Source organism: Diabrotica undecimpunctata, chromosome 1, assembly GCF_040954645.1.
Source record: "Diabrotica undecimpunctata isolate CICGRU chromosome 1, icDiaUnde3, whole genome shotgun sequence".
In the NCBI taxonomy this organism is placed as follows: Eukaryota; Metazoa; Arthropoda; class Insecta; order Coleoptera; family Chrysomelidae; genus Diabrotica; species Diabrotica undecimpunctata.
Genome location: NC_092803.1, coordinates 124,105,881 through 124,132,706, shown reverse-complemented (window position 1 = coordinate 124,132,706; position 26,826 = coordinate 124,105,881). Strand labels below are relative to the sequence as shown.

Genomic DNA, 26,826 nt, shown 5'->3' with positions numbered 1-26,826 from the left:
GGAGTTACACAGGTTTGCATATTGTTACCGGCAATATTTAACGTAGACTATGAAAACATCTTTAGAGAGGCGTTGGACGAATCAGAAGATGGGATTTCTGTAAATCGCCAACTTATAAACAATATTAAATATGCACATGATACAGTGTTGCTGGCAGATAGTGCGCAGATGCTTCAGAGGATGATTGATAACGTTGTAGAAGCATATAACAAATACAACTTAAAACTAAATTGCCAGAAGACAAAAATAACGATCATTAGTAAGAACAACAACATAAACGCCCAAATTACAATAGGCGATACACCGGTAGAAACAGTGGAAAAAATATGCTATTTAGGCTGCACTATTAAGGATACTTGGGATCACAGATACGAAATAAAAACTCGTATTAAAAAAGCCAGAAGCTCTTTTAACAGCCTTAGGAAGATTATCTGCAACTTATCTTTAAGTATCAATATGAGCATAAGAATTCTTAGATGTTACGTCTTTAGTGTCCTCCTCTATGGAGTAGAAAACTGTAGCCTTACAAAAGATGCCATAAAACGATTCAAGGCATTTAAAATGTGGTGCTACCGACGTATGTTGAGGGTCTCATATATACACCACACAAGTGACATAACTATTCTCCAGATGCTAAGAAAAGACAAAGAAATTATTAACACCATAAAAAAACAGTTGATTCCACAAGGCAAGATTGAGGGTCAGAGAGGCCCTAGACGTAGAGGTATATCCTGGCTGGCCAATCTTAGGAAGTGGCCTGGTCTAACGTCAACTGATCTATTTCGATCTGCTGTGAGTAGAATAGGATGGGTCAATATGGTTGCCAACATCTCTATAAGATAGGCACATTTAGAAGAAGTCTTCGTCGGACTGATATTACTTACCTGTTAAATATATTTGACACGAAAACCTAGCAGAAATACTTTAAAAAAGTTTTAAACAACTTGCAAATATTTTTAAGCCTCACTGCGATAACAGCCGATGACCAACTGAGATGCAACAGCAATATTTCTTATTTCATACATAAGCAGTCTACTAATGTTGCCGTTTATCAAAAATTTTAAAAATCATACCAGAAGAACTGTTACATATAATACAGATATAAACATCAATTTTTTTGGTAAAAAAACCATATAAAGTAGAAAATACAAAAATATATGTAGTGTCCCTAAGAATTTGGCCACCCACTGTACATAAACTGTGGTTCAAAGGAAAAGGGGGCATGAGTCACCTAGGCATCTATTTTTAGTATTTGCCAATATTAGCAAAAGTGTAAAATATGAGCCATGCAAGCACTAAATATTTCAAAATAATAATATATATAAATCTTTTGTAACCAGAATAAGAATGATTTATTAAATAATATTCTTGTGTGATATTTGTATAATATAGTACTTTTGAATTTTAATTATTTTTTATTATTTTTGTGACTTACGCCTCTATTCCAAATTATAACCAGGTAACACAATATTGTTATAGACACTTATGCCCATTTGTAATGTCAGTGGGTAAATAAATGACAGGTTTTTTTAATTATGTATTTGCCAATTGTGTATAGGATTTGATTTAAATACTACTGTATGAATCACAAACATAATCTACATCACTAACATTGTTGCCATCTGATAATTTTTTATAAAATGCATGACGTTCTGAATCTATTAAATGCAAAATACTAAATAAATCCTTTTTTTCTCTTTGCATAAGCTCAAGGGTCCGTTGAAGCACCTTTTGGGTTGTAATGTGACCTTAAATTTTCCCCTCCAGCAAAATGAAAGGCACTTAAATGGCTTTTCTTAATTTAGGGATGTTTTATACTTAACTATGCCTTCGTCAGTGCCATATGAAAACCATTTAATATCGCGCCAGATAAATTTGTCATCATTTATATCAAAGTGTCTTAGTTAAAGTGGCCCTTTTAAAAGTTTGGAAAAGTCCAACAAGGCGCTCTGATGCAATACTTTTACCCTTATGTTATCACTTTTGCCGCAATATTTTGTTAAATTATACCAATCTTTGGGAACATGTAGGTTATTTGCAGCCGTTTTATTAGTTTTTTAAATTGGTGCATGTATTACATCACACTCCATGCACGTATGGCCTGGAATTAAACATTGGTGATGTATTGTTAATCATGGTCTCATTTGTGAAACTTAGAGAAACATTGCTGCCATATAGCTGTTTTTGTTTTAGCCGCCGCAAGTATCTGAGTAAAGTGTCACCGTTTTGATTTCAGGTGAAAAAAAAAGGTAATCAGATAAGCGGGAGGCTATTTGGTTTGCACCACGGCCTCCTTCGTCTTCATGCCAAATATTGCACGGAGTTTTACCCTTGGCATTACAGACTGTCAGATTAAACGTCTATAGTAGACATTTATAAAAAACAAAATTTTTTGTAGTTAAATGAGGTGTTGGTAGACACTGTTGTAAATCAAAAGACAGTCATGCCCTCGTTATTTGAATTTACTTTGTCCATTGACTTTTCTTCATAAGCCAAGTCAGCTTCTGCCTGATGAATGCCAAGTTGCTGCTGCAAGATTTCCTTTTCACCTTTTCACTGGAATCTGCTAATTTTCTTTTCATATGTAAAGTATCGCATGTATTAAATGTGTCTAGGGACGGTTTCTTGAATTTTATACTTCTGCTTTCAAAAATTTTGGTAAAGTGAGATCTGGAAACAGGCTACGAAGCTTTTTCTTTATACATTTGAAACATTATTGTTAAATTTAGACCTAAGGAAAGATATTTTCTAGTTGTATGTCGTCGTGAATAGTGGGATTCATGTGCAGGGTAACTATTTATGTAATCTATTTACATAATAAATATAGTTTATGCTTCTTGGTTTAGAAGCTTGCCCACTGTTTCTAATCCGAATAGTCTTTTTAGGAGCTTAAAAAATCAATTGGGTCACAATAAAACACTCATTTGTTACAATCTCCAAGATTCCAGCATTCTTTAAATATTCTTGTTCATGTTCTTCGAAATTAATTTTGTTGGAACCTTTTTTTACATGGCTGCAAAGGTTTGACCTTTTGTTTGCTCGAACTCTTTTTCCTTTTTAGTTGGTATATTTCAGTCCTCCATTTCTCTTTTATTTTATTGTAGATCTTGTGTATGAAGACTTCCTTTTCTTATCATTATTAGGGTGGCCATTAACACCTACCATATCTTTATGCTTAGTCTTGGTTGAAAAAGGTTGAAAAACAAACAAAAAAATTGTTTGTTTTTTAACCTTTGACGGAACTGAGATATAAAAAATGAAATACACAATTTTATTTTTTGTAAAAAGTCTCAAAATATTTATAGTGTAAATATACCTGGCATGTTTGACAAACAAAAACAGTATGATTAGATCACTGCCTGCAGCTTCTTCTTGCATTTTCTGCATGCTTTATTACTAAATGACTTATCTTTTCGCATTTCGCCGTCAGTTGACTGTTCATCTTTTTCACTCTCATTATGTTCCAATTCTTCTTGTTGTATATTTTTCGATTTTATTGGACAAACAACAATATATGATTATAAATTGTTTTAAAAGATGGAGCTTTTCGTTGACAATCTGTAATGTTTCCAAGCATTTACAATGGAACTATCAATTACGTTTTTAAAAAGTGGCAACCACCTGTTCTTTCCTCGTACAACAATCCTGTAACTCGATATGCCATTGTGATGTATGTTAACGCCGCCCATACATCTATTGTATACCTGGATAACAGTCGGCATGAGTATATTTACTTCTTTGCGCTTCTTGCGATCATATATCTTTGCAAAGTCTATGAAATGGACCAGACGGATATTGGAGATTACTGTTATGTCTGAGTTGTCATTCCATCTAACTACAGATAATTTAGCTTCTTTGTCAAAAAGTCTAACAACACTCTTTTTTTTTAGAAGTAATTTTAGATGTTTTCAATGGACACTTTTCAATTCTGTTTTTCCGCACTGTGCCAGTTGCATAAATTCCCTTTTCTTTCAATATTGTGAACAGCTTATAAGATTAAAAAAAGTTGTCAAAAACTACCCTGTAGCTAGGAAGAATTTCTATCACACTTAAAAATTTTAATACGACATCAGCACCTAAGCCTAAATCTAATTTTGTTGTGCTAGCACAACCGTAGGAAATAAACTGAAATAGGTATCCATCAGATGAACAGAGACACCATAACTTTTACCCAAAGCGCACAGGTTTTCTATTTATAAACATTTTTGCATAGTGCCTTCCAAAATGGGTTACCATTTCTTCATCTATAGATAAATTATATGCAAAAATACCAAAGTGCAGGGACTTTTGATTTAAGGGTGGAAGTTTTGCAAATTTATCATATAGATACAATACTAAAATACACATTTAAGAAAACTCAGATGTTCAAAATTTAGTCCAAGTTTCGACAAACCCTGTATACAAAAGTTTAATATTTCGCTATGTTAAGAATTTTAGACAATAGTAGACTATATTAAAAATCTTTTAAACATAAATATATTCTTTCATGTCAAATCTCTACAATTCTACAGAGTATTAAATTTGCAATGAAATTATTAAAAAAACCCTAATTATCTTGTAAACTACCTTGTATAACACTGCCAAACATGACATGCAAAAAACCAGAATATCGGGAAGTATCAAAAATTGTAAAAATAGGCAGGGTGTTTCATTAAAAAAAAGAATAGTTTGTGCCACCCTGTTAATATGGGTAATCCTGTATATTTAAAAATAAGTTTAAAGTAGGGATGGGAAAAACCTACCGGTTTTAACCGAAAACCGGTTTTTTTACTTCGCAATAACCGGTTTTATCGGTTGTTTTTTTGTCCCGGTTATAACCGGTTTTTTATTTTTAAAGTAAAAACCGGTTATTAGGTTTTTACGGTGATTAGGATTAGGTTAGGTATTATTTTGGATCCCAATCATAATTATTATTTTCAAGTAATTATTCCAAACAAAACCAGCAAACTGGTTGAAAAGGTATTTGTAATCATAATATTTACATAAGAAGTGATCTGGTACATCATCTATTTTTCACACTTGACTCTTGACATTGAAAGTGGGTGAATGGATGTTTCTGATTACCAAAAATAATGTTCTGACTCTAAATATTGAATTACTGATTACGAATACGAATCTCCAAGGATTTCCCTACGTTTTCAAAACGATACACCCATACAGGAAGTATTAAACGAGTTAAAATGTACCTATTATACAAATATACAAACGTGTTAAAAGTAATAGATGATAATTTTTTTAAGGTAGTAAAAATAAAAGATAAATTGCATTAATTTATTTTTAAGTAAAATATTTTTGTTGATATTATTTTTTTTAAATCCTATTTGAAAGGGTCTGGGAAATTTTTTATAAGTTGAAATGGTTGGGGTGGGGAATTTATTGGGTTTGGGAGGAGAGGAAAATTGGTGGGTATTTTAGAGGATTATATTTTTAAATGGTAAATTAAATTTGCATCATTAATTGAATACAATAATTGCATATTATATTCTACTCTCATTATATTCATTGACAATAGAACCTGAATTATTTTAGTGCTCTCTGTTGAGCAGTAGTGTAATAATTTTGGTTTACTGCTCTCTGCATCTGACTACAACCAGATGGAATTCTGTCTACCATATGCTTAAAAGATTAACACTAATGTCCCCATATCTAGCTGCAATATTGGCAGATCCCTCGATTAAAAAAGCACCAAGGATGATTTCTGGTTCAGATATAAAACTAATCACTGAAATTGTAAGCATTTTATCGCCTTTCGATGAGGCCACAAAGGAGATCTCGGGTTCCCAGTACATTACTGCTAGCCTTGTTAACCCCCTTGTGTCTATTATCGAAAGATTTTTAAAAAACCTCAAGCCAAACCTTAGTACAGCTCAAAAGTTATGCTAAAAGCTTATAACTAGCCTTCAAGAGAGAGGCACTAAGCTTTTACGAAATCCCCTGCTTTGCCATGCCACAATCACGGACCCGAGGTTCAAAAAACTATATCTGAATCCGTATATCAGAGACAGTCACATCCAATTTAGGCTCAGAAGTTAGGACCTACCTTACCGAAATCGGAAAACTTTCTCCTTCCTGTTCCTTCCAGAATGATGAAGCCAAAGTGAGTTTAAAATCAAACCCTTTTTGGTCTTCACACTATCTGGAGTTGGTGAACAGTGGTTTCAGTTCAAGTTCTCAGGACACACAGTTTCAAAGTTCTTTTTCAAATGAACTGACTCTATATCTGCAGCAGCCTTTGCTGCCAAGTGATCCGTTTTCACTCTGGGATCAGAACAGAACCTATATGCCAGGCTTGGCTTTTATAGCTAAAAAAATACATGTCGTTGGTCGGAAGTTCGGTGGCATCAGAGAGACTGGTGTCATCATTGAATGATATTGTGTTAGATGAGAGAAGCCGCTTAACCGACCAACATATATATGAACGAGTTTTTCTCAATAGGCTTCATGAAAAATACTGGCCAACATAATGCTAAATCCATTTCATATAATATAACCTATTTGTAACCTTCTAACCTATACTTTTTTACTTAAAATATTACTTCATATTCTTTTATTGTATATTATTGCAATATGTATATTATATTAATCTTACTATAATTATATTTAATAATAATCTTGCTATATTATGTTTAATAATAATCACTAAATATATATTAATAATAAAATAATAAATAAATATAATAATTAATAGAATAAAATGGTTTTATTAAAAATTTTGTTTTATTTATATTGATATTGATGTTCTTTCGATAGTACTAATTTTGATCATATTGATATCGAGTCGAATGAAGTATCGCAAACTAAAGTGCATTGTAAATGTACCTTTGTAACTATTGGATTAAAAAAACCAAAAACCGGTTTTTGGAAAAACCGGTTTTTTTTTGGCCGGTTATAACCGCCAGGTTAAACCGTAAGCAAAAAAAACCGGTATAACCGAAAACCGGTGTTTTGTCAAAAACCGCCATCCCTAGTTTAAAGCACGGTCCTATATATGCTGCAACTTTTACCTAAATTATTTTTTTTATTATTTTTTCGTATGTCCGACAAATCAGTAAATTGAGTTCTAATCTAGCACTAATGCCTCTGGATATATATATATATATATATATATATATATATATATATATATATATATATATATATATATATATATATATATATATATATATATATACAGGGTGGTCCTTAAGTAATTGTACAAACAGAAACATTAATTTTACACTTTAAAATACTACGATTTAAGCCAAATTGCTTTAATAAAATGTTGATATTAAGAAAGATACAGGGTGTTAAAGTGCAAATTTAAAATTTTATTTTTTCATGTTTGTAAACATTTATGTATAAAAATTTACAACTGGGTACTTTTATATATGAGAAATTATAATTTGATGCACACTTTGATGTAACTGATAGATGTCGCCACATATGCCACATATGTGGTATAAATTTGCACTTAACTTTTTTGTTCTTTAAGTTACCTGTATTTGGGACAAAAAATATTAAAGATACATTATTTTAACAAAAAAAAAGGTATACCTGTTAATAACTTCAAAACTTAACAGTTTCCGAGAGAATCGCATTTTACAAATCAGCTGCATAATTCTGATTTAAGGCAATTACTCCAGGCATACTTTTGAATTTTGGTATAAAATACCTTTAACTAAAGTTATTAGTTAACGAAATATTAAATAAAATAAATATATCAGTAGGATAATTAATAATAGGATTTGACAAAATAACAGAATAAAAGGATTTTACATCAAACATTTTATGTTTTAGTTAAATTAAAGTCATAATCAAAACATTTTGTTTAAAAACCAAATTAAGAAATAGTCAAAGTATATTCCATAAAAGATCGTCTCATATTAAATACCATCATTGGTTCTAAAGAAACTGCTGCAGTATTTATTTCTTCCCATAGTTGGTTGCGAATGTTTATGGGATTCTTATAGACACGTTGTTTTAATGCGCCCCATATACCAAAATCAAACGGATTAAATTCTGGGCTACGTGATGGCTATAATGTATAATGGATGAATATATTATTTTGGATACATATCCAAATCTTATGGTATATTATGGAACTACAGCTTATTTGTCGCAGAAGTTAAATAATTTATTAAACTGTGATCTATCTTGTTCATTGGTTACCTATATACACACGGAATAACTTATCGATGACATTACTTATTTGTATGTTTACGTTACAGCTTACGAGTAACTATAATTACAGCTCGAACAAATGGATTATTATGATTTACTATATTTATAACAATATCGGTTATTAGGCCAATGATGATGTTTTTGTAAACATGCTGAGTTTTTAAGGTTAGATTTGTAGCAAAAGTATTATAAAAAAAGACACATACGTGTTTAGTAGTGTAGAAACTATAGTTATAGTAGAAACGATAGTTTCTATTTGTCCTAATAAAAATGGGTAATCAATTTACGTAATGAATAATAAGTATTATTTTTGAATTTTTTATGAATTAAATAATTATATCAATATCTCACCACATCTCACAAGACCAATCCAACGTTCAGAAAAGTTCTATTTAATTATGCTCTAACTGCCTTCTCTCTAGAATGTGGTGGTGTACCATCTTGCATAAATCACATATTTTGGGTTTTCAGCATTTTACAATAGAGAAAAATTAATACAACGCCATTATAAAAACTAAGGAAGAAGATGAAGAATCTTTTCTCCAATAAGACATTTAGCACCCATAACAAAGCATTTTGTGATGTTACATTATTATCTTTGAAATGTTTTATTAAGAGTAAACTATGAATTATGCTTATCTACATGTATTCAGTGCTTTACCGCACAAATATCAAACTAAGAATTATTATGCAGCTGACTTATGAAATGCGATTATCTCGAATGCGGTTGAATTTTTAGGTTACTAGCAAGTATACCTTTTCTTTGTAAATATAATGTATCTTTAATATTTTTTAACACAAATAGAACCAATTTAAAAAGCAAAAAAGTTAAGCGCAAATTTATGCCACACATGTGGCATATGTGGCGCCCTCTAGTAGTTAAATTAAAGTATGTATAAAATTACAATTTATCCTACTTAAAAGCACCCAACTGTAAATTTTTGTCCAAAAATATTTACAAACGTAAAAGTTATAGCAAAAAATAAAATTTTTAATTTCCACTTTAACACCCTGTATCTTTCTTAATATCAACATTTTATTAAAGCAAGTTGGCTTAAATCGTAATGTTTTAAAGTGCAGAATCTACTGGTTTCTGGTTTCTGTTTGTACAATTACTTAAGGACCACCCTGTATATATGTTCAAAAAGATGGGGAATTAAATATTTCGGTATTGACCATCCTATACCAATACCAAAAAAAAACTTCATTAAAAAATACAACTATTTAATTCATAAATAAAATTAGTTATAAATCATATATTTTTTCTAATTAGTAATAAAGTTGGTCTTTACTATTATCAAAAACCATTAAACTAACATGGATCTCCTACGTACAGATTAGAGATGATTACTTTCCATTCAAATCGTTTTTATTGTTTCAGACCAAACGGAAATCACACCGACTCGTAGACAAACAAATACCACGGAACTGGATAATCCGAGGACATGGCTAGCTCTGTCGGTTTTAGAACTGACAATTACGAAAGAGAATCACGGAAGGATGCTGCGATGTGTAGCCGTCCACGAGTCCTATTCTACGAAATCGAGCAGTATTGAAGTTCGATTAGATGTTATGTGTAAGTTTTTTGCTAGTATTATAACTATAATAGAGATTTATGATATAAGAATTAGATTTCAGTATTAAATTGTCAGAATAAATACAAAATCGCAATAAGTAATTCAACACGCCGTTGAAAATAAAACACTGATTATGAACAAAAATGATTTAAATATATATATATATAATAATTATAGATATTGCTGTGTTTAACAATGTTAGTTTTTTTTTATTTACAAATTGATAGTTTTTATGTATACCATTTCTAGGAATTCTCTTTTGTTTAATTTATTTTCATATCTTAGTATATTGGTTTTATTAAAATTAAATAAATGATTTTTATTAATTGCATGATCTATTAATTCACACGTATTTTTATTATTTCTGAGTTCACTTTTATGTAATGTCAGTCGGCGTACTAGATTTCTGGATGTGTGTCCAATGTACAGATATTTTTTGACATAAATTTCATTTCTAAATTATTTAACCATGTATTTTCTGACACTAAATAAAATTTAAACATTATAATTGTTAGTAGTTGAAGAATTTGGAACTTAATGTTTTGTGATAGTGTAAAATTTTTTTAGGGCTAAGTCCTCTAACTCATGTTGTAAGTTTTTATTCTTTTTTTATCTTGTGGATCAATATGACTTACTACCGTTAAAGCAATTTATGTCCCAAACAATTGGTATTTTATTCTAATAAAGTCATTAAAATATAAATCGTTCCACCTTACACAGTTGGTTAACGACGATTTTAAAAGTACCTGGAACCTCAAAGAAAAAACCGTCACACACAAAAAAATGAATTGCGATAGTGAGCCACTATCGTGGCTAAGAATACAGTGGCTTAAGTACTCAAATTCAGTCGAAGAACACGTAGCATATTATTACCTCAAATTACATTAAATAGTACTCCGCTCACAGTAGCTAATAAACACAAGATACTAGGTTTAATTTTTGATAGTCGACTAACATGGAAACCACAGATTATAAACATCAAATGTAATTGCTTAGCCAGATTAAATCCATTGAAATCTCTAGCAAACCATCACTGGGGAGCTGATGAAGACATCCTAATTAAGGTATACAGATCTCTCATTCGCTCTCGACTGGATTATGGATGCTTTGTATACATGTCAGCATCAAAGACTTATTTAACCTTGACAATAGATTACCGCATTACGAATATCTCTCGTAGCTTTCAGATCCTGTCCCGCCGAAAGTCTTCGCTGTGAAACAGGTGAACTGTCCCTTTCGCTTCGTAGGCAACAACTACTAACATACTTTGCTAGAGTGTCTTCGAATTAAAACAACCCTATATATAAGCTAATATACCAATCCTATAATTGTGAACCCAATAATAAATACCAGACATTACCTCAAATTTTACTTCCCGTTCCACGACCTGTTGATTTTTCAATAACAGATACTCATATACTGTCATTAACTTCTCCTTGGATTAATAACATACCTAAAGTCACAACAATGAAAGCAACTTCCAAATTCTGAGGCAATCTTTCTTAGAACTGGTCAACAAAAACTCATATTCTACACAGATGCATCTAAAACTAAGACAGGTGTTGAATATTCTGTAACAACTTCAAATAGTATCATTCAGAAGTTCTGCTTTCCACAATTCTCATTTATTCATACAGGATAACTGTCCGTCATCCTAAAAGCATTAAAAGGCTTATGTAACCAAACTAAACCCAAGAACACTGTAATATGTACAGATTCGATATCCTCCATGGACTCAATTTAAAATATTTATTTCCAACATTCATTAGTTCATGCCATACATGAAAAAAGAAACTGTCTCACTTCTTCTGGAACAAACATAACATTAATCTGGATTCCTTCACATGTTTGCATTTTAGGTAATGAGTCTGCTGACACTGCTGCAAAAGAAGCAATTATAACCAAATCAGACATCAAATCTGTTCAACTAACATCAGATCTAAAACTAATTTTCAGGTCCCAAATTAAAAAGTCCTGGCAAAACCAATGGAAGAATAATTCAACCTTGAAATTACACAAAATACAACCTACCATCGAAACCTTTCAGCTACCTAACTTAAGTAGAAGAGACAAATTAATCATTTGCAAGCTAAGAATTAGTCACACACGGCTGACACATGGGCACCTGATGGCTTCGGAGTAACCACCTGTTTATAAAAATTGTAGTGAATCATTAACCGTTCAACATATTCTTACACAGTGTGTCAAATACGAGCAAGAACAAAAAAAATGTTCTATACATGGTCTTACAAATGTTATCCTCAGCCAAATAGAACTTGTTCAGAATGTACTAGATTTCCTTCGAGAAACGAACTTGTTTTACAAAATTTAATGTTTTCTTTTTTTTACATTCTCTTTTATTCTCTTTATTGTAAATTATAATGTAATGTACAATGTATAGTAACAAAGTTGATCCAGTGTCAATAACCTTGTAGTTGAGACACAATAAACTAAAAAAAATCATTAATTTTGCCCTCAGATCTTCATGAATTCCAAGATTTGGCTCAGAACAGAATTTTGGCATTTCAAAATTCACAGAGGGATCATGATAACAATAAAGTTAGAGTTGACCGAAAGAAGCACGTATATGAATGTAAAGTTGGAGACTTATTTTATGTCGAAATGGGTAACCGTGTTAATCGAAACAAACTAGATTCAATAAGAAAAGGGCCATTAAAAATTTTAAACAGAGTGTCGTCATCTATTTATGAAATTAACGGAGGTAGTCGTCGGTCTCAGAGAAATGTTGTACATACTAATAAACTCTTACCTATTCCAGAGGGGAGATGTAAAAACAAAAACATTTTTAAGTTATTACAACCGAATGCAAGAAGATTAAAAATACATGTAAGGAAAACAAATTGTCACATATATTTCAGCAAAATCCATCTTATTAATACTTTCTAATTTAATATTTTTGTTTTCCTACTGATATTGTTAACAAAAACTTGTTTAGAAGAAAAGGCTCATAACATCGATTTTCTTCTTAACTATGTAAATATTACTAACTGTTTTATTGTATAAGAAATTACTAATAATTGTGTTCTTTTAAGGAAAAAAAAACGATCTTATCTCCTAACCAAGTTCCATCCAGAATTTCAACATATATATGTGTACCCCGGAGGTAAAGGACACTATGTCCATTTTTGTCGAAATTTAGATAATTGCACTTTTAAATATAACTTTTCTGGCTCTACACATAGGTAAACCATACTATGTCCAGAGACAATTTTACGGCAATTTACCGACTTTTTAATAAACACCAAGCCCACTTCCAGTCAGAGGTAAACAACACCATGTGGACTTGGTGTTGTTTACCTCTACTATATGTGTGCACCATCATTTACCATCCGGACATAGTTTTATGTACCCTTGTACACTTCCTGTCTGGGAAATAAAACTGGTACACTTTTTTTCTCAATGTAAACCAGTGTTCAGACTAGACACAATTTGCTACAAGTCCAACAATGAACTTGTAGCGAATATTACAATGTCATCAGCGTATCTTAACTGACTCAGAACACGTCTTCAAGTCCAAGTGTGAATAGCTTTGGTGAGATAACATCTCCCTGGCGAACTCCTCTGTTGATTGGTATAGCTTTGGTTTTCGCATCAATTTGTATTTTCATTGTAGCTTTCTTGTAAATATTCTGTATGAGAATTCTGTATTGGGAGTCTATCTTGCAGTTGTTCATAGCTCTCTCTATTTCCCAAAGTTCTATGGAGTCGAATGCCTTTTCATAATCAACGAAGTCAATATATAAGTTCAAGTGATATTCATTGGCTTTCTCTATTAGAGTTCTGACTGTAAGAAGATGATCCGCTGTACTCTAACCTTTTCGGAATCCTGCCTGCTCTACCGGTTGATAGCTATCGAGCTTCGACGTTAACCTGTAAGTTTTTATTCTCATAAACAGTTTGTACATATGGGACAACAGGGAGATTGGCCTATAGTTCTTGAGATCTCCCCGAGAAACCAGAGCCTTATTGTTGTTTACTTGTGCTATAGCTTGTTCTATTTCGAAGGCTTCTATGTTAGGGAGTATTTCTGAGTTGACATTCGTTATATTTCTCTTAAGGTCTTCCTTTGCAGTGTTATCTGGGTTCTTGTTTGAGAAATATAAATCACTATAAAATGTTTGAGTAACTTTTAGGATTTCGTTCTTTCTCTTATTTCTTTTCCATCTTTATTCTTCAATGAGATTAGTACAGGCTTTCCTAAGTTTGATCTTAAGCATTTTAGACCTCGGTCCTTTTCTATTATTTTTTCTACCTTGTTTTCATTATAGATCCTTAAATCTTTCTTTACTTCCTTCTTTATTTGTTTATTCAATTCTTTGAAACCATTGGTGTTTCGCTTTCCTTCGCTTAGAAATGTACATCTCTTTTCCATCAACCGTTTTGTTCCTTCACTTATTCGGTCTTCTTTATTTTTCGTTTTATTTGCAATAGTCAGTCCTGCTTTCAAGAGCTTTCGTTGCATAGCATACTAACCTAGATTCTACCAAATCTAAAAATAATACACTACACTACCATTTTACAGTGAACAATCAGCGATTCAAGGTGTGCAAGGTTATGTTTTTAAATACACTTTGTATATCTAATTTAGTAGTAGTAAATATGTTGAAAAAAATTGAGCCAGGAGGTTGAATAAAAGCTGATCAAAGAGGTAGACACACGCCAATCAATAAAATTCCTACCGAAACCATAAATAGTATACATCAATATTTTAAATCATTCCCAAAATATGAGAGTCATTATTCCAGAGAAAGGAATAAGAGCGATTATCTGAGCACAAAACTTACAATAGAAAAGATGTATCAACTGTTCATTGATGAATGCAATGAAATACATATAGATTCAAAGCTCAGAGCAAAAAAGTGGTTGTACGCAGATATTTTTAATGAAGACTTCAAGTTGTCGTTTAAGCCACGCGAAAGAGACATTTGCGATACATGCAGTACATTCACCGATCAATTGAAAGATAATATTACTGCAGATGAACTAACCAGTATACAGGCTGATCATAATGCTCACCTACCTGAATCTAAAACTCGGTATAACTTAAAACAATTGGACTTCCAAAATACAAAGTATTAACTGGTGATTTGCAAAAATGTGTGCTTTCACCGCTAACAAACAATTGTATTAGTTTCTAAAAAAAGGAAGCATTGACACTAAATTTTACATTATATGACGCCAGTGATTATTCTGTACAATGTATGATGTGGGATGAATCAACAGGGGCCCGAGGTGCAAATGAAATTGCCTCATCAATTTTGAAATGGGCTGACAATACAATTCCAGGTAGTCAAGTAGAGGACATCACTCTTTGGACCGATAACTGCTATGGACAAAATAAAAATATAAGTATTATAATGTGTTATTTTTGGATACTGCTTACGTACCCTCAAATAAAGATGATCACTAAAAAGTTTTTACTGAAAGGGCACACACATATAGAAGCAGACAGTGTTCATACTTTAATCGAAAGAAAAAGACAGAAACTCTTCAATTTGACCATTTTAACACTATGGGACTGTCAACAACTAGTTTGGCAAACATCAGGTAAATATATAGTGCACAATATGAAACTTGCAGATTTCAAAAACTTCAAAACGCTTTTCGACAAGAAATTGTCACCTTATCCTCCTTTTGTGAGTAAAAAAAAGAATGTTAATAAAGACACTGTTTTACTGTTAACATGTGGTTTTTTACAAGTACAACAAGAACACATTGGAAAACTCTTTTATAAGACCGGTTTCAATAATCAAAATATGTATGATGTTGACTTCATGAGGTATCGAAGAAAGCAAGTAATGTTTCCAGCCCAATTAAATCAAGTCTCAGTAATCCCATTACCAATCACAAAACAAAAGTACAATGACTTAATTACACTACTGTCATTTGTTCCGTCAGGTTGTCATGCGATTTATCAAAATTTAACACATAGCGATGTAGCCACAAACGATTACCCACAAGAAGATGAAGATGATATGGAGCATCTTTAACAATTTTGAAACTTGTCTATAATTTTACTTAATTATTATAACATTATATTATTGACCTCTAATAAAATAATAGTATAGACTGTTTAATGTGTTTTTATTGTTTATTTCGTAGAGACCCTAACATGCAATGCCACATTATTTAAAAAATTGTTAGAGGTAAACAACACTATGTCCAACTATACATTTTTAAAAAAAAATTTAAATAATGAACAGTAACTTCAGGTATATAACACTTCATGGAAAGAAAATCGATTATACACACCACAATAATAATATATTAATCTTGGTTAAATACAAGCAACGTTTGAGTATTTACTGATTACAAATTTAAATATATATATATAGATTTGTTTTCGAAAAAAAAAACCATCAGAAATATTTTTAATTAAATCAAAATTAGATAAATAACATTACCATTTATGAAAATGATAAAAAATTTAATATTTAAAATTTTTTCATATGACTTAAAAACTGAACAATTCTTTTTATTTTGTTGAAAACAACTCTTTAATAAATCTTGACGTTACAGGGACAGCAGAATAACAGAAAACGTCCAACTAACACTAAAATTATTACTTGTTGTCTAGTAAAACGTTAATTTGGTAGAAATTCATGTCACGTCAAACTTCGTCTAATGAACTTAGCAAAAAATGGGAAACGATGCTGGAAATGTTGGAAAGAAGCTATGTGCGCCGGAACATGACGCGTACAATAATCCTGAGGATTTTAATTTATCATGTCCAGAACTGTCGCTTTTGTTTGCTTCTGAAAACAACTTTATTTGCATGAAAACCTCCTTCGCCTTTACATCCGTTTGAATATAAACTGTCACAAACGTTTTTTCCTACGAAATCATTTCTCTGATCTTTTTGCAAACTTCTTTTACAGAGCTGTAATACTTTTATTAAAAAAAAATGTTTTACATATTTTGAATTTGAGACTAGTTTGCCTAAAATAAAAAAATGAAATTTATTCTTTTATGTATTCGGGAGGATATTTTACTTATCACTTCGATCACTTATCTGCTTAAAGTGTAAAATTTACTCACTAAATTTAACGTTTTTAGTCTAATCTTTAAATCTAAGAATAAATATATACAAATCCATCTGCAAAATCGCTATCTGTAACGTAGAAAGTATGTATGAACCTGGGAAACTGAGAAATATACAGCAAGAGATGTTGCAACTGGAGATTGATATATTAGGAATAAGCGATACAAGATGAATCAGCTCAGGCGAACTCAATACAGACAGTGGACGAATTTATTACTCTGGAAGCAGTAACACTCAACACAGATATGGAGTTGCTATGGTCCTCGGTCAAAAAGTAACGAGATCAGTAACAGACTTCGTTCCGATATCAGAAAGAATTATAATGCTGCAGCTACTGACAACCCATGGAAAAATAAACTTAATTCAGATTTATGCGCCAACTGCTGACAAAAATGGTGAAGAAATAGAAAACTTTTATAGCGAACTTCAAAAAACATTACATCTCACAGCATCTAGAGATATTACAGTGATCATGGGTGATTTAAATGCAAAAATTGGCGAAGGAAAGTGCTACCCTAATGTAGGACCATATGGGCTTGGTGAACGAAACGACAGAGGAGATCGCCTAATAAAATTTTTTCCAGGAGCATAATGTTATAGCCGCAAATACATTTTTCAAATAACCTAAGCGACGCCTTTATACATGGAAATCGCCAGCTTACAAAAACAACAAAATATCAGAAATCAAATTGACTACATCCTAAGAAAACACAAATATCGAAACTTAATTCAGGCAGTAAAGACATATCCAGTAGCAGACGTATCCTCTGATCAGAGTCTCCTTATTGCTTGGTTTTAACTTTAACTAAAAAAGACGCAAAAAAGCCGCAACAACAATAAACTTAACCTACAGAAACTAAAGTTAGAAGAAACAAAAGAAAATCTGAAACACGAAATCAACACAAATCTAGATAGAAACCCAAGAAATAATTGCAAAGTAGAGCAGCAGTGGCAATTCTTCAAAACCTCTATATTGGAGTCAAGTAAGAAAGTACTTACAACAACCAAATGTGGATGACCAAGAGTGGATGACCGAGGAAATTCTAGAGTTGATGAATGAAAGGATAAAAAACAAAACCATCAATACGATCCGCTATACACAACTTCAAAACCAAATTAGGGAGGCTAAAGAAACGTACTTCTCTGAAAAATCTAAAGAAATAGAAGAACTACAAAACAGATATCACAACTTTAATCTACATAAAAAAGTCAAAGAACTAGTCGGAGTAGCAAGTAGAAGAACGTCGAATATATTGCTCGACAAAAATGGAAATATTATATTGGAGACAGTACAAAAACTACGACGATATAAAGAGTACATCGAGGAATTATTTCGTAACCAGAGAGAAGCTAGTACATCTGTAGATAGCGAAACGGGAGACGTAGGCCCAGAGATAACCAAATCAGAGGTTAGGCATTAAACTTAATGAAAACCAATAAATCTGCTGGTTCAGATGAATTACCAAGCGAGCTAAAGTTGGTCAACGAGAAAAACCTGGACAATAGTAGAACTGTTCAACGCTATCTATACTACGGGAATCATCCCTAGAGAAATGTTAACATCATAATTTGTGTGTTTGCCAAAGAAAGTGAATGCCAAAGAGTGCAGTGGCTATCGAACCATAAGCTTAATGTCACATACCTTGAAAATTCTGTTGAAAAGTATCCTCGCCATAATTCACTTAAAACTGGATTTGGATATTAGCGACACACAATATTGGTTCCGTGATGGTATGGGTACCAGAGAGGCACTATCCTCCTTCAACGTGCTGACGTAGATTTTTGGATGTTAACCGTCCTCTTTACGTCTGTTTTATAGACTATATTAAGCGTTTGATTAAGTAAAACATGACCGACTCATGGAAATTCTAAAAAATAAAAACCTAGATGAAAGAGATTTAAGGCTAATAACAAACCTTTATTACAATCAGCGAACAATAGTACGAATTGAAAAAGAGACATCTGAAGAAATGAAAATAAAGAGAGGAGTCAGGCAAGGCTGCATACTATCACCTCTATTATTTAAGGCTTATTCTAAAAAGGTGATTCAAAAAACTCTGGAAGATGAAACAGTCGACATAAGAGTAAACGGAGTCTTAGTTAACAACACCAAATATGCAGATGATACAGTAATAATAGCCGATAGTTTACAAGACCTGGAAAGAGTCATAAGTAAAATAGTAATGTGTAGTAGGTAGTACGGACTTTCGCTCAATATCAAAAAGACGCAGTTTATGAAAATTTGTAAAAACAACCATAATACTAACGAAATCTTGATGGTAGAGGGTCAGCAGATCGAATGAGTAAAAAAGTACACTTACCTAGGAACACTTATAACATAAAAATAATGACTACACTACAGAAATAAAAGTCAGAATCGAAAAAGCACGTTCTAATTTTATGAAAATGAAAAAGGTCCTCTGTGGCAAAGATTTAACATTAGCTCTAAAAGTACGCCTAACGAAATGTTACGTATACAGTGTACTATAGTATGGAGTGGAATCATGACCGTTAAATCTAGACACAATGAGACGACTTAACGCCTTTGAAATGTGGACCTATAGAAGAATTATGAGGGTTTCCTGGGTAGATAGGGATAATACGTAAAGAGAAAGAAGTTGAACTTACAATTAAAAAAAGAAAGCTACAGTATCTCGGACATGTGATGCGGGGCGAGAAGTATGGCATCCTGCGGCTCATAATGCAAGGAAAGATAGATGGCAGAAAAAGTATCGAAAGAAGACGAATTTCATGGCTTAAGAACCTAAGAGAATGGTTTGGATGCAGCTCAAAACAACTATTTAGAGCTACTGTCACAAAAATTAAAATAGCTATGATGATTGCCAACCTCCGTAGCGGAGATGGCACCTGAAGAAGAAGAAGTTATAAATCAGAAGTTATTAGTTCTGGTTATTTCTATTTGAATAATAAATTAGTTGCATATGTGGGTTCATTTCAAAATAGCTAAATAGAAATAAAAAAATCTTATTCACAATTAAGTTTATTAGAACCTTGAATGGCCAGCTTCGAGCACTACTATTTTCCGCTTATCGTCAGGTCTCCGATAATAACACTTAATCAATAAAAAAATGTATTTGTTATAACTTACAAATTATACCAATAATACGTCAATATTAGTCCTTTAATGCATGATTTTTATTTTTTGTGGCAGACTACCTAAAATCTACAAACTAAATTTTTGTTAGTTTTATGAAAAAAAAAAATATTAAAACACTTTACGTCACTATTTTTTTAATTTGAAAAAATATAAGTGTTGTTTATGGTCAGTATTATGTAAATAAGAAATAATCAAAACAATATTCAGCAACAATGAAAATGTTTAAGAAACAGTTCTTCGTCTAGTGTTGGCACCTGATATATTATGTAAATATTCTTACTTGGAATGTAGTCTGGTTTGATTCATGAGGTAATAAAAATTTAAAAAGGCATTTAGCAAAACTCGAGTTTTTTTTACTTTTAGTTTCTTTCTATGGAAATGTAATCAGTCTTCTTCTTCTTCTCGTGCCACTCCTAGCGGAGATTGGAAATCATCATGGCCACTGCGACTTTGTTAGCAGCGCGCCTAAAAAGTTCAATCGAACTACACCCGAACCATTCACGTAGATTACGAAGCCACGATATTTTTCTTCTTCCCACACTTCTTTTGCCCTTAATTTTGCCCTGCATGATATTTCTTAAAAGTTCGTACTTTTCACCTCTCACAATGTGCCCCAAGTATTCCATCTTTCTAGTTTTTATCTCATTTAGAATTTCGCATCTTTTGTCTAAAGTTTGGAGTACTTGCGTGTTAGTGACGCGGTCCATCCATGATATTCTGAGAATGCGCCTATAGCACCACATCTCGAAAGCTTCGATGTTTTTTGTGGTCAACTGTTTTAGTGTCCAAGCCTCTACTCCATACAACAGGGTAGAAAAGACATGTAATCAGTAGAATGTATTTATTAAGATAAAACCAAAAAAATAAATACCACAAAACTTTATTTTCAAGTAAACGATAATACATTGACATAACCTCATTTTGATGGCAGTTTATACAGATTTCTCTCAAATGGTCACCCCAATCCCATTTTCTACATTTGGAACTGAATTTTCTGGTGGTATTATACCGAACCCTTCCATAAACACAATAAGTTCCTTGGAATCCGGTTCTAGCTTTCGCTGGCTACTCATTTTCCTCAATACCAAGCAGTAGTTTTGCACATTGTCGTAGCTGCCTTGAAATGTTTGGATTTTGAGACCTTCGTTCTATTTGTGGTTTGACTAACTCTCAACTCAGGTTTTGCAAGAACCGAACACGTGATATATTTTCTCAGTCATATGATGGTCAGATTTGTAAATGCAAAGAGCATTTATTGCGGAAATGTTTATCAGATTGTAGAACAGTACCATTGACTAACTTTATTATTACGCGCAATATAATTGTGTTTTAAAAAGCTGGTCAACCAGGTCGACGCCAACTTTAGTCATATTATAAAAAGTCACGATCTTAGGTATATTTTTATCTTTAATACACTTATCTATATTAACGGTCAATGTGAATAAAACTAGTACAGCCATTTTCTTTTTCGAATAAAAGGACACCAAAGCGCAACATTCGTGAAGGCCGAATACGAAGAAGTTGTCCACTCTATTTCGTATTGGAAAAAGTTCCTTTGGTATTTTTCGTTTATTTTTTTTCATCATTTCTACGTTAGTTAGTTTTTTTTTTTGTAAAAAGCCTTTTCGCCAGAGGAATACTGGTGTACCAGGTATCGCCTGTGATATTTCGATTATATCCAGATACTGGTTCGATCAAACGCAACACAACTTCTTCTCCCGAGTTGCTTACTTGGTAAGGACCTTCTGGCTGCCTACCTATATAGGCTCCCAAATTTAACGTGTAAGCTATCTTAGTGTCAGTTAAAGCGATTACTCTCAGACCGTATTTAGCCGGCTTACTCGGTACATACTACTTAAAGCTGCATCTACCTCTAAATGCTAGAAGTTGTTCGTCAACTGTGAGGTACTCACTTGATGAAAAGTAAGCTTGAAAATTAGTTACAAGTAATTCCAGCACATCTATTATTGATTCCAATTTGTCAATGGCTTTTCGCTTATCTTTATCAATAACAGTGTCAAACTTTAAGCATCGTATTAAGGAGCGAAATTTGGATTCACTCATAGATAAGTAGCAAGAACCCAGACCATTTTCCTTTGAACTATTCCAGAAACTGTATAAGTTTTACCTGGATGGTCGCCAAAAACCTATAAGGAACAATAAACCAATAAATGCTCGAATTTTTGGTAAATCTGTATATTGTGCATTTCGACCTTTTTGAAAGTTTTTACGGATTCTATCTACAATAAATATTAGTACAATGAACTATTGTGTTTATCAAATTTTCATCGAAAAAGAGACCCCAGATGTCAATTTCAGTCTTTTTTTTCTCGAGCAATAACTTTTGGTCCTGGCAAATAACATTTTATTATGTTATGTGCACTCTTCGACAAACCTTACAACACGGTTAGTGGCGTAGGGATAGTCGTCAACCACTAAAAGATTTATAGAAATGCTTGGCAACTAAGCGCAGGTTACTGTATACAACCACGTTATACATTCACTCACACACTGCTTAAAAGGTATTCAACTCTAGGTAGCACTCACACCTACTAATTTAAATCTGTCAGTAGAAATAATGGCGTTGGTGACATATGTCATCCACGCCACTAACAGAGGGTTAACGTGCATAATATCTTTGTATTATTTGCTTTAGTAACATAATGTAGTAAGTATTAATTTTTGGTTCTTTTTTATGCGTCTATTTTTTGGGCAATTTATACTTTACCATTTTTTATCGCATTTTAATATAAAATGTGCATTTGTATATTGTATATATTTTACACAATCACTTTCTTCTTTATATTAACCAATTAGAGATTGGAGAGAATATAGCAATTAATAAATAAATATTATTTCTTCATTCGTTACGCCCTTATGTCCAGTACATTTTTACCGTAAGTTAGTACTTACTACATAACTTAAATGTACTTACACAAAGAATTCGGACTGTTACGACCCTGATCAGGGACGAAGCCCAAGTTCGTTCCGATGTCGAATAAATAACTGCACAAGAGAGCAGCTGAAATACTTCCAATTCAAAAAAGGATTTCATTAAATTCGGTAAACGAGGACACATTTACAAAAAAGGCTGGGACACGCTGGAATTTGTAGGGATTATTCATAAAAGGGTAACAATTATGAGGGTTGGAATATCAACTGAAAAGGTTTTATCCCGAAAAACTTCTAATGAATTCCGGGAAGATACTGAGAAATTGAATACAAACAATAAGCTGTATATATATAATATATATATATATATATATATATATATATATATATATATATATATATATATATATATATGTATATATATGTATATATATGTATATATATATGTATATATAGATTATAATATATACAAGATAGTAAAAGTTCAAAATCAAAGCTCTGTGAAAATTTATATATTCCGATAAATGTTTTCCGGCAGAACATATCGCATTAGTCAAAACTTCGAAGCAACTTTAAACTTTTACTCTTAGCGTAAGTTAAAAGCTTGAATATTTAACGTGGACTATCTTTATCCCATTAGTAAAAGAAATTCAACTTTTTTTTTTAAACTCTTTGGAACTTCCTTTTAATTAACCACGTTTCTAGACAACAGATACCCAAACACTATTTTCATTTATTGTGTCTTTAAAAAAATATATAATGAAAAGGATATATTATAATTTCTTGATACATAGTTATCAACGAGCTGTTTTTCATTGTAGGCTATAGGGTCAATCGACCAATGATTGAACAACATCTAATAAATGAACAGCCTGTTAAATTTCTATAAAAATAAAATACGCGACGTAGAAGCTCTTTCGTCTCTTTTTAACATGTTGCGTACGTATCTTCTTAATACAGTTCATTGACTAGCGGAGATAAGAATTAGTAAAATAGTTTAATAAAAATCGTTGAAGTGTGAAGGTGTCAATAAGTGGCCATTTTGTATCATTCTTGTATAGTAAGTACTGTAAGCACGTGTTGTTTTCTAAGCTTATAATTTTATAAATTCCTGTAAAACTACAGGCCAATAAGCCTACTACCTGCAATCAGCAAGATTGTAGAGAGAATAATACTTAGCAGACTCCAAGCCGAAACAGACAGATTAGATATAATACCCGAAGCCCAATTCGGTTTTAGATCAGAAAACTCCAGTGAACTACAAGTACTCAGATTAACAGAGTGCATAGTAGCTGGATTTAATGACAAACAAGTCACAAAAGCTGTCTTCCTAGATGTAAGCAAAGCTTTCGACAGAGTCTGGCATTAAGGACTTATCTACAAAATGAGACGATACGGTTACAGCGGAGCAATGACAAGACTAATCTCTTCGTACTTAAGCAATCGTAGTTTCAGAGTCCGGATAGGACAAGTCCTATCCGAACTCAGGAACCCGGAGGCTGGAGTGCCACAGGGAGCGGTACTGTTACCACTACTGTACACGATATACACGGCAGATATACCTAGAACACCAGGTACACTATTAAGCCTCTATGCCGATGACACAGCGATAGCGGCCAAACATAGGAATGTAGACATAACCGTAAACAACTTACAAACAGCGCTAGACGACATAGAAGAATGGAGTTTAACATGAAAAATCGCTATAAACTCCGAAAAGACACAGGCTGTACTTTTCAAAAGGAGGCACCAACAACCAGAAGAACAGGTAACTGTGCAAGACAATCCCATCGAGTGGAAAAGTGAAGCAAAATACCTCTGAGTAATCATGGACAAAGGCTTAACGTTTAGCAAACATGTAGAAGCTACAGTACAAAAAGCCAACATATCAAGAGCATCAATAAGAGGCCTAGCAGGAAGAAGACGCTAACTTAGACTGAAAACAAAAGTAAGATTAATAAATAGTATAATTCTTCCTATACTAATATATGCATCTCTCGCATGGGGACACATATTATGCAATACATCAAAAAAGAAAATACAAGCGGCACATAACAACAGCCTAAGAGAAGCAGTCAACGTACCGAGATACGTAACAGAAAGATTCCTCTTTAGAGAACTACAACAAATCAGAGTGACTGACATAATGAAAGAAAAAGCTAGGACAAAGTTTTCGCGGAGATAGAGAACCACCCCAGCCATATATTGCGAGAGATATTGAGGTACGACGCTTTTAACAGATGGAAGCACAAAAGACCCAAACAACAAATATTAAAATAAAATCATAATACTAGAGAGAAAATCAACAATCACACCAGAGAGAAAAAACTTCAAAAAACAACAACAACGCACAATGAAGACAGTTCTTAGCTCATAACCCTCGTGGACAATCGCAACGTACAGCGTGGACACAGTTAATTTTATGTAGATAATTTATTATATTAATATACACTAATTCTGATTTTATGTTTCAGGCATCCTACAAAAAAAAATTCAAAAAACAACAAAAGACTCTTTCGGCCTCCAAAAAAATCAAAAAACTACTAACAAAAACCGGCGCAAGCCGCAAAAAAATTATTAACAAAAACTACTAAAAACTCGGGTATGTAGGGCCCAACCTCTTAAGCACCAAGTCGCCGAACTGAGCCTAGCTCAGAGCGGAGACTTGAGGCCCAAGTAAGCAATTTTAGTTCGCGGATTAAAATAACAGGAATATAGCGACAATGCGCTGTCCTGAGTTTTGAATTCGGTTAGGAGACCACGTTGGGGTTTTATTACCCAGGATCTCCACATGAAGAGCATTTGGCTAATAGTTGTGCCTCTATCGCGCATCAGAGTGCTATAGGGGGGAAAGGGATGGTCTGGAGCATTGGATCGCGATGGAGTGACTCCTGTTTTTACTCGAGTTAATACACCTCACTCCAATGAATTGTTACACCCGAACGTAATTCTTAGTGGTGAACATTTCTCACAGGCTGGGTTTAATTAAATTGCTTGCTTGCTTGCTTATAATTTTATAATTTACAGAAATATTAGAACGGTGGGCGCTTTACGGCTTACTATACACATAATTATTTAGTTTAAAAACCACACTATGTTTTAAATATTTTAAATAGTGTATAATTTCCGCATGTTCAATTACTGAAATTTTTTAAAAATCCAGTAAATGTACACTGTGTTCATTCATTTCATTTTATACAAATTATTTTTTTAAGCAAAAATCGACTTTAAACATACCCTAAATAGAAGTGAACTAAACTAAATAATTTAAAGTATTTGCTAGCAAACCAGTAAATGAATGGTGTTCATTCAATGGTGGTCATTTACTGGTATTCAATTATTACAAAGTACTTTTTTTAGATTGCTGCAAAATATTCACATTTTATATAAACGGAGAAAGCTTTAGACGCGGCAGTCAAGGAAATTTAAGTCAAAAAAAACTAAAATAAAGCTTCTTCTAAATATGACATACCGAAATCCACTTTACATAATAAATTAACGGGAAAAGTGCCTTATATCCGAACAATAGGACCCTCTACAGTGTTGAGTTCTTACGAGGAAAACAGATTAGTGAATTGGATTTTAGCAAAAGCCAAATTGGGATTTCCTATGCATCCCAATGAGGTTAAGGATTCCGTGCAAAAGGTTCTTAGAGAATCCCCTAGAGAAAATTATTTTACTGATGATCGACCAGGAGATAAGTGCTTAAAGCTGTTTCTTCAGAAGCATCGAGAAATTTCAAAACGAAATACAGAAATTATCTTCAAATCTCGTGCTTCGGTCACTGAGGATGGGATTAGGGAATGGTTCTCAGAACTTATCAAATACTTAACGGACACAAAAGTATTAGACATGATGTCTAATCCATCTCACATTTTTAATGCGGATGAAACCGGCATGAGAACATGTATGGCGTCAGCACTGTTTCTGGATCCCTCCCAAAATTTTTTAAATCTCTATGAAATCGCAGGTGGGAACGAGAAAGAATCCATCATAGTACTGTGTAATTATGCAGC

The 26,826-nt window shown here is 32.7% G+C and overlaps 1 protein-coding gene across 1 annotated transcript in view; it reads left to right on the top strand.

Moving 5' to 3' along the window:
* LOC140431542 (kin of IRRE-like protein 2) overlaps positions 1–26,826 on the top strand; it is a 1,293,538-nt gene that overhangs the window by 814,608 nt on the left and 452,104 nt on the right. Inside the window, exon 4 of the mRNA XM_072519445.1 lies at positions 9,542–9,736. Coding sequence (XP_072375546.1) covers positions 9,542–9,736 — 195 coding nt within the window. The remainder of the gene's footprint in view (positions 1–9,541; positions 9,737–26,826) is intronic.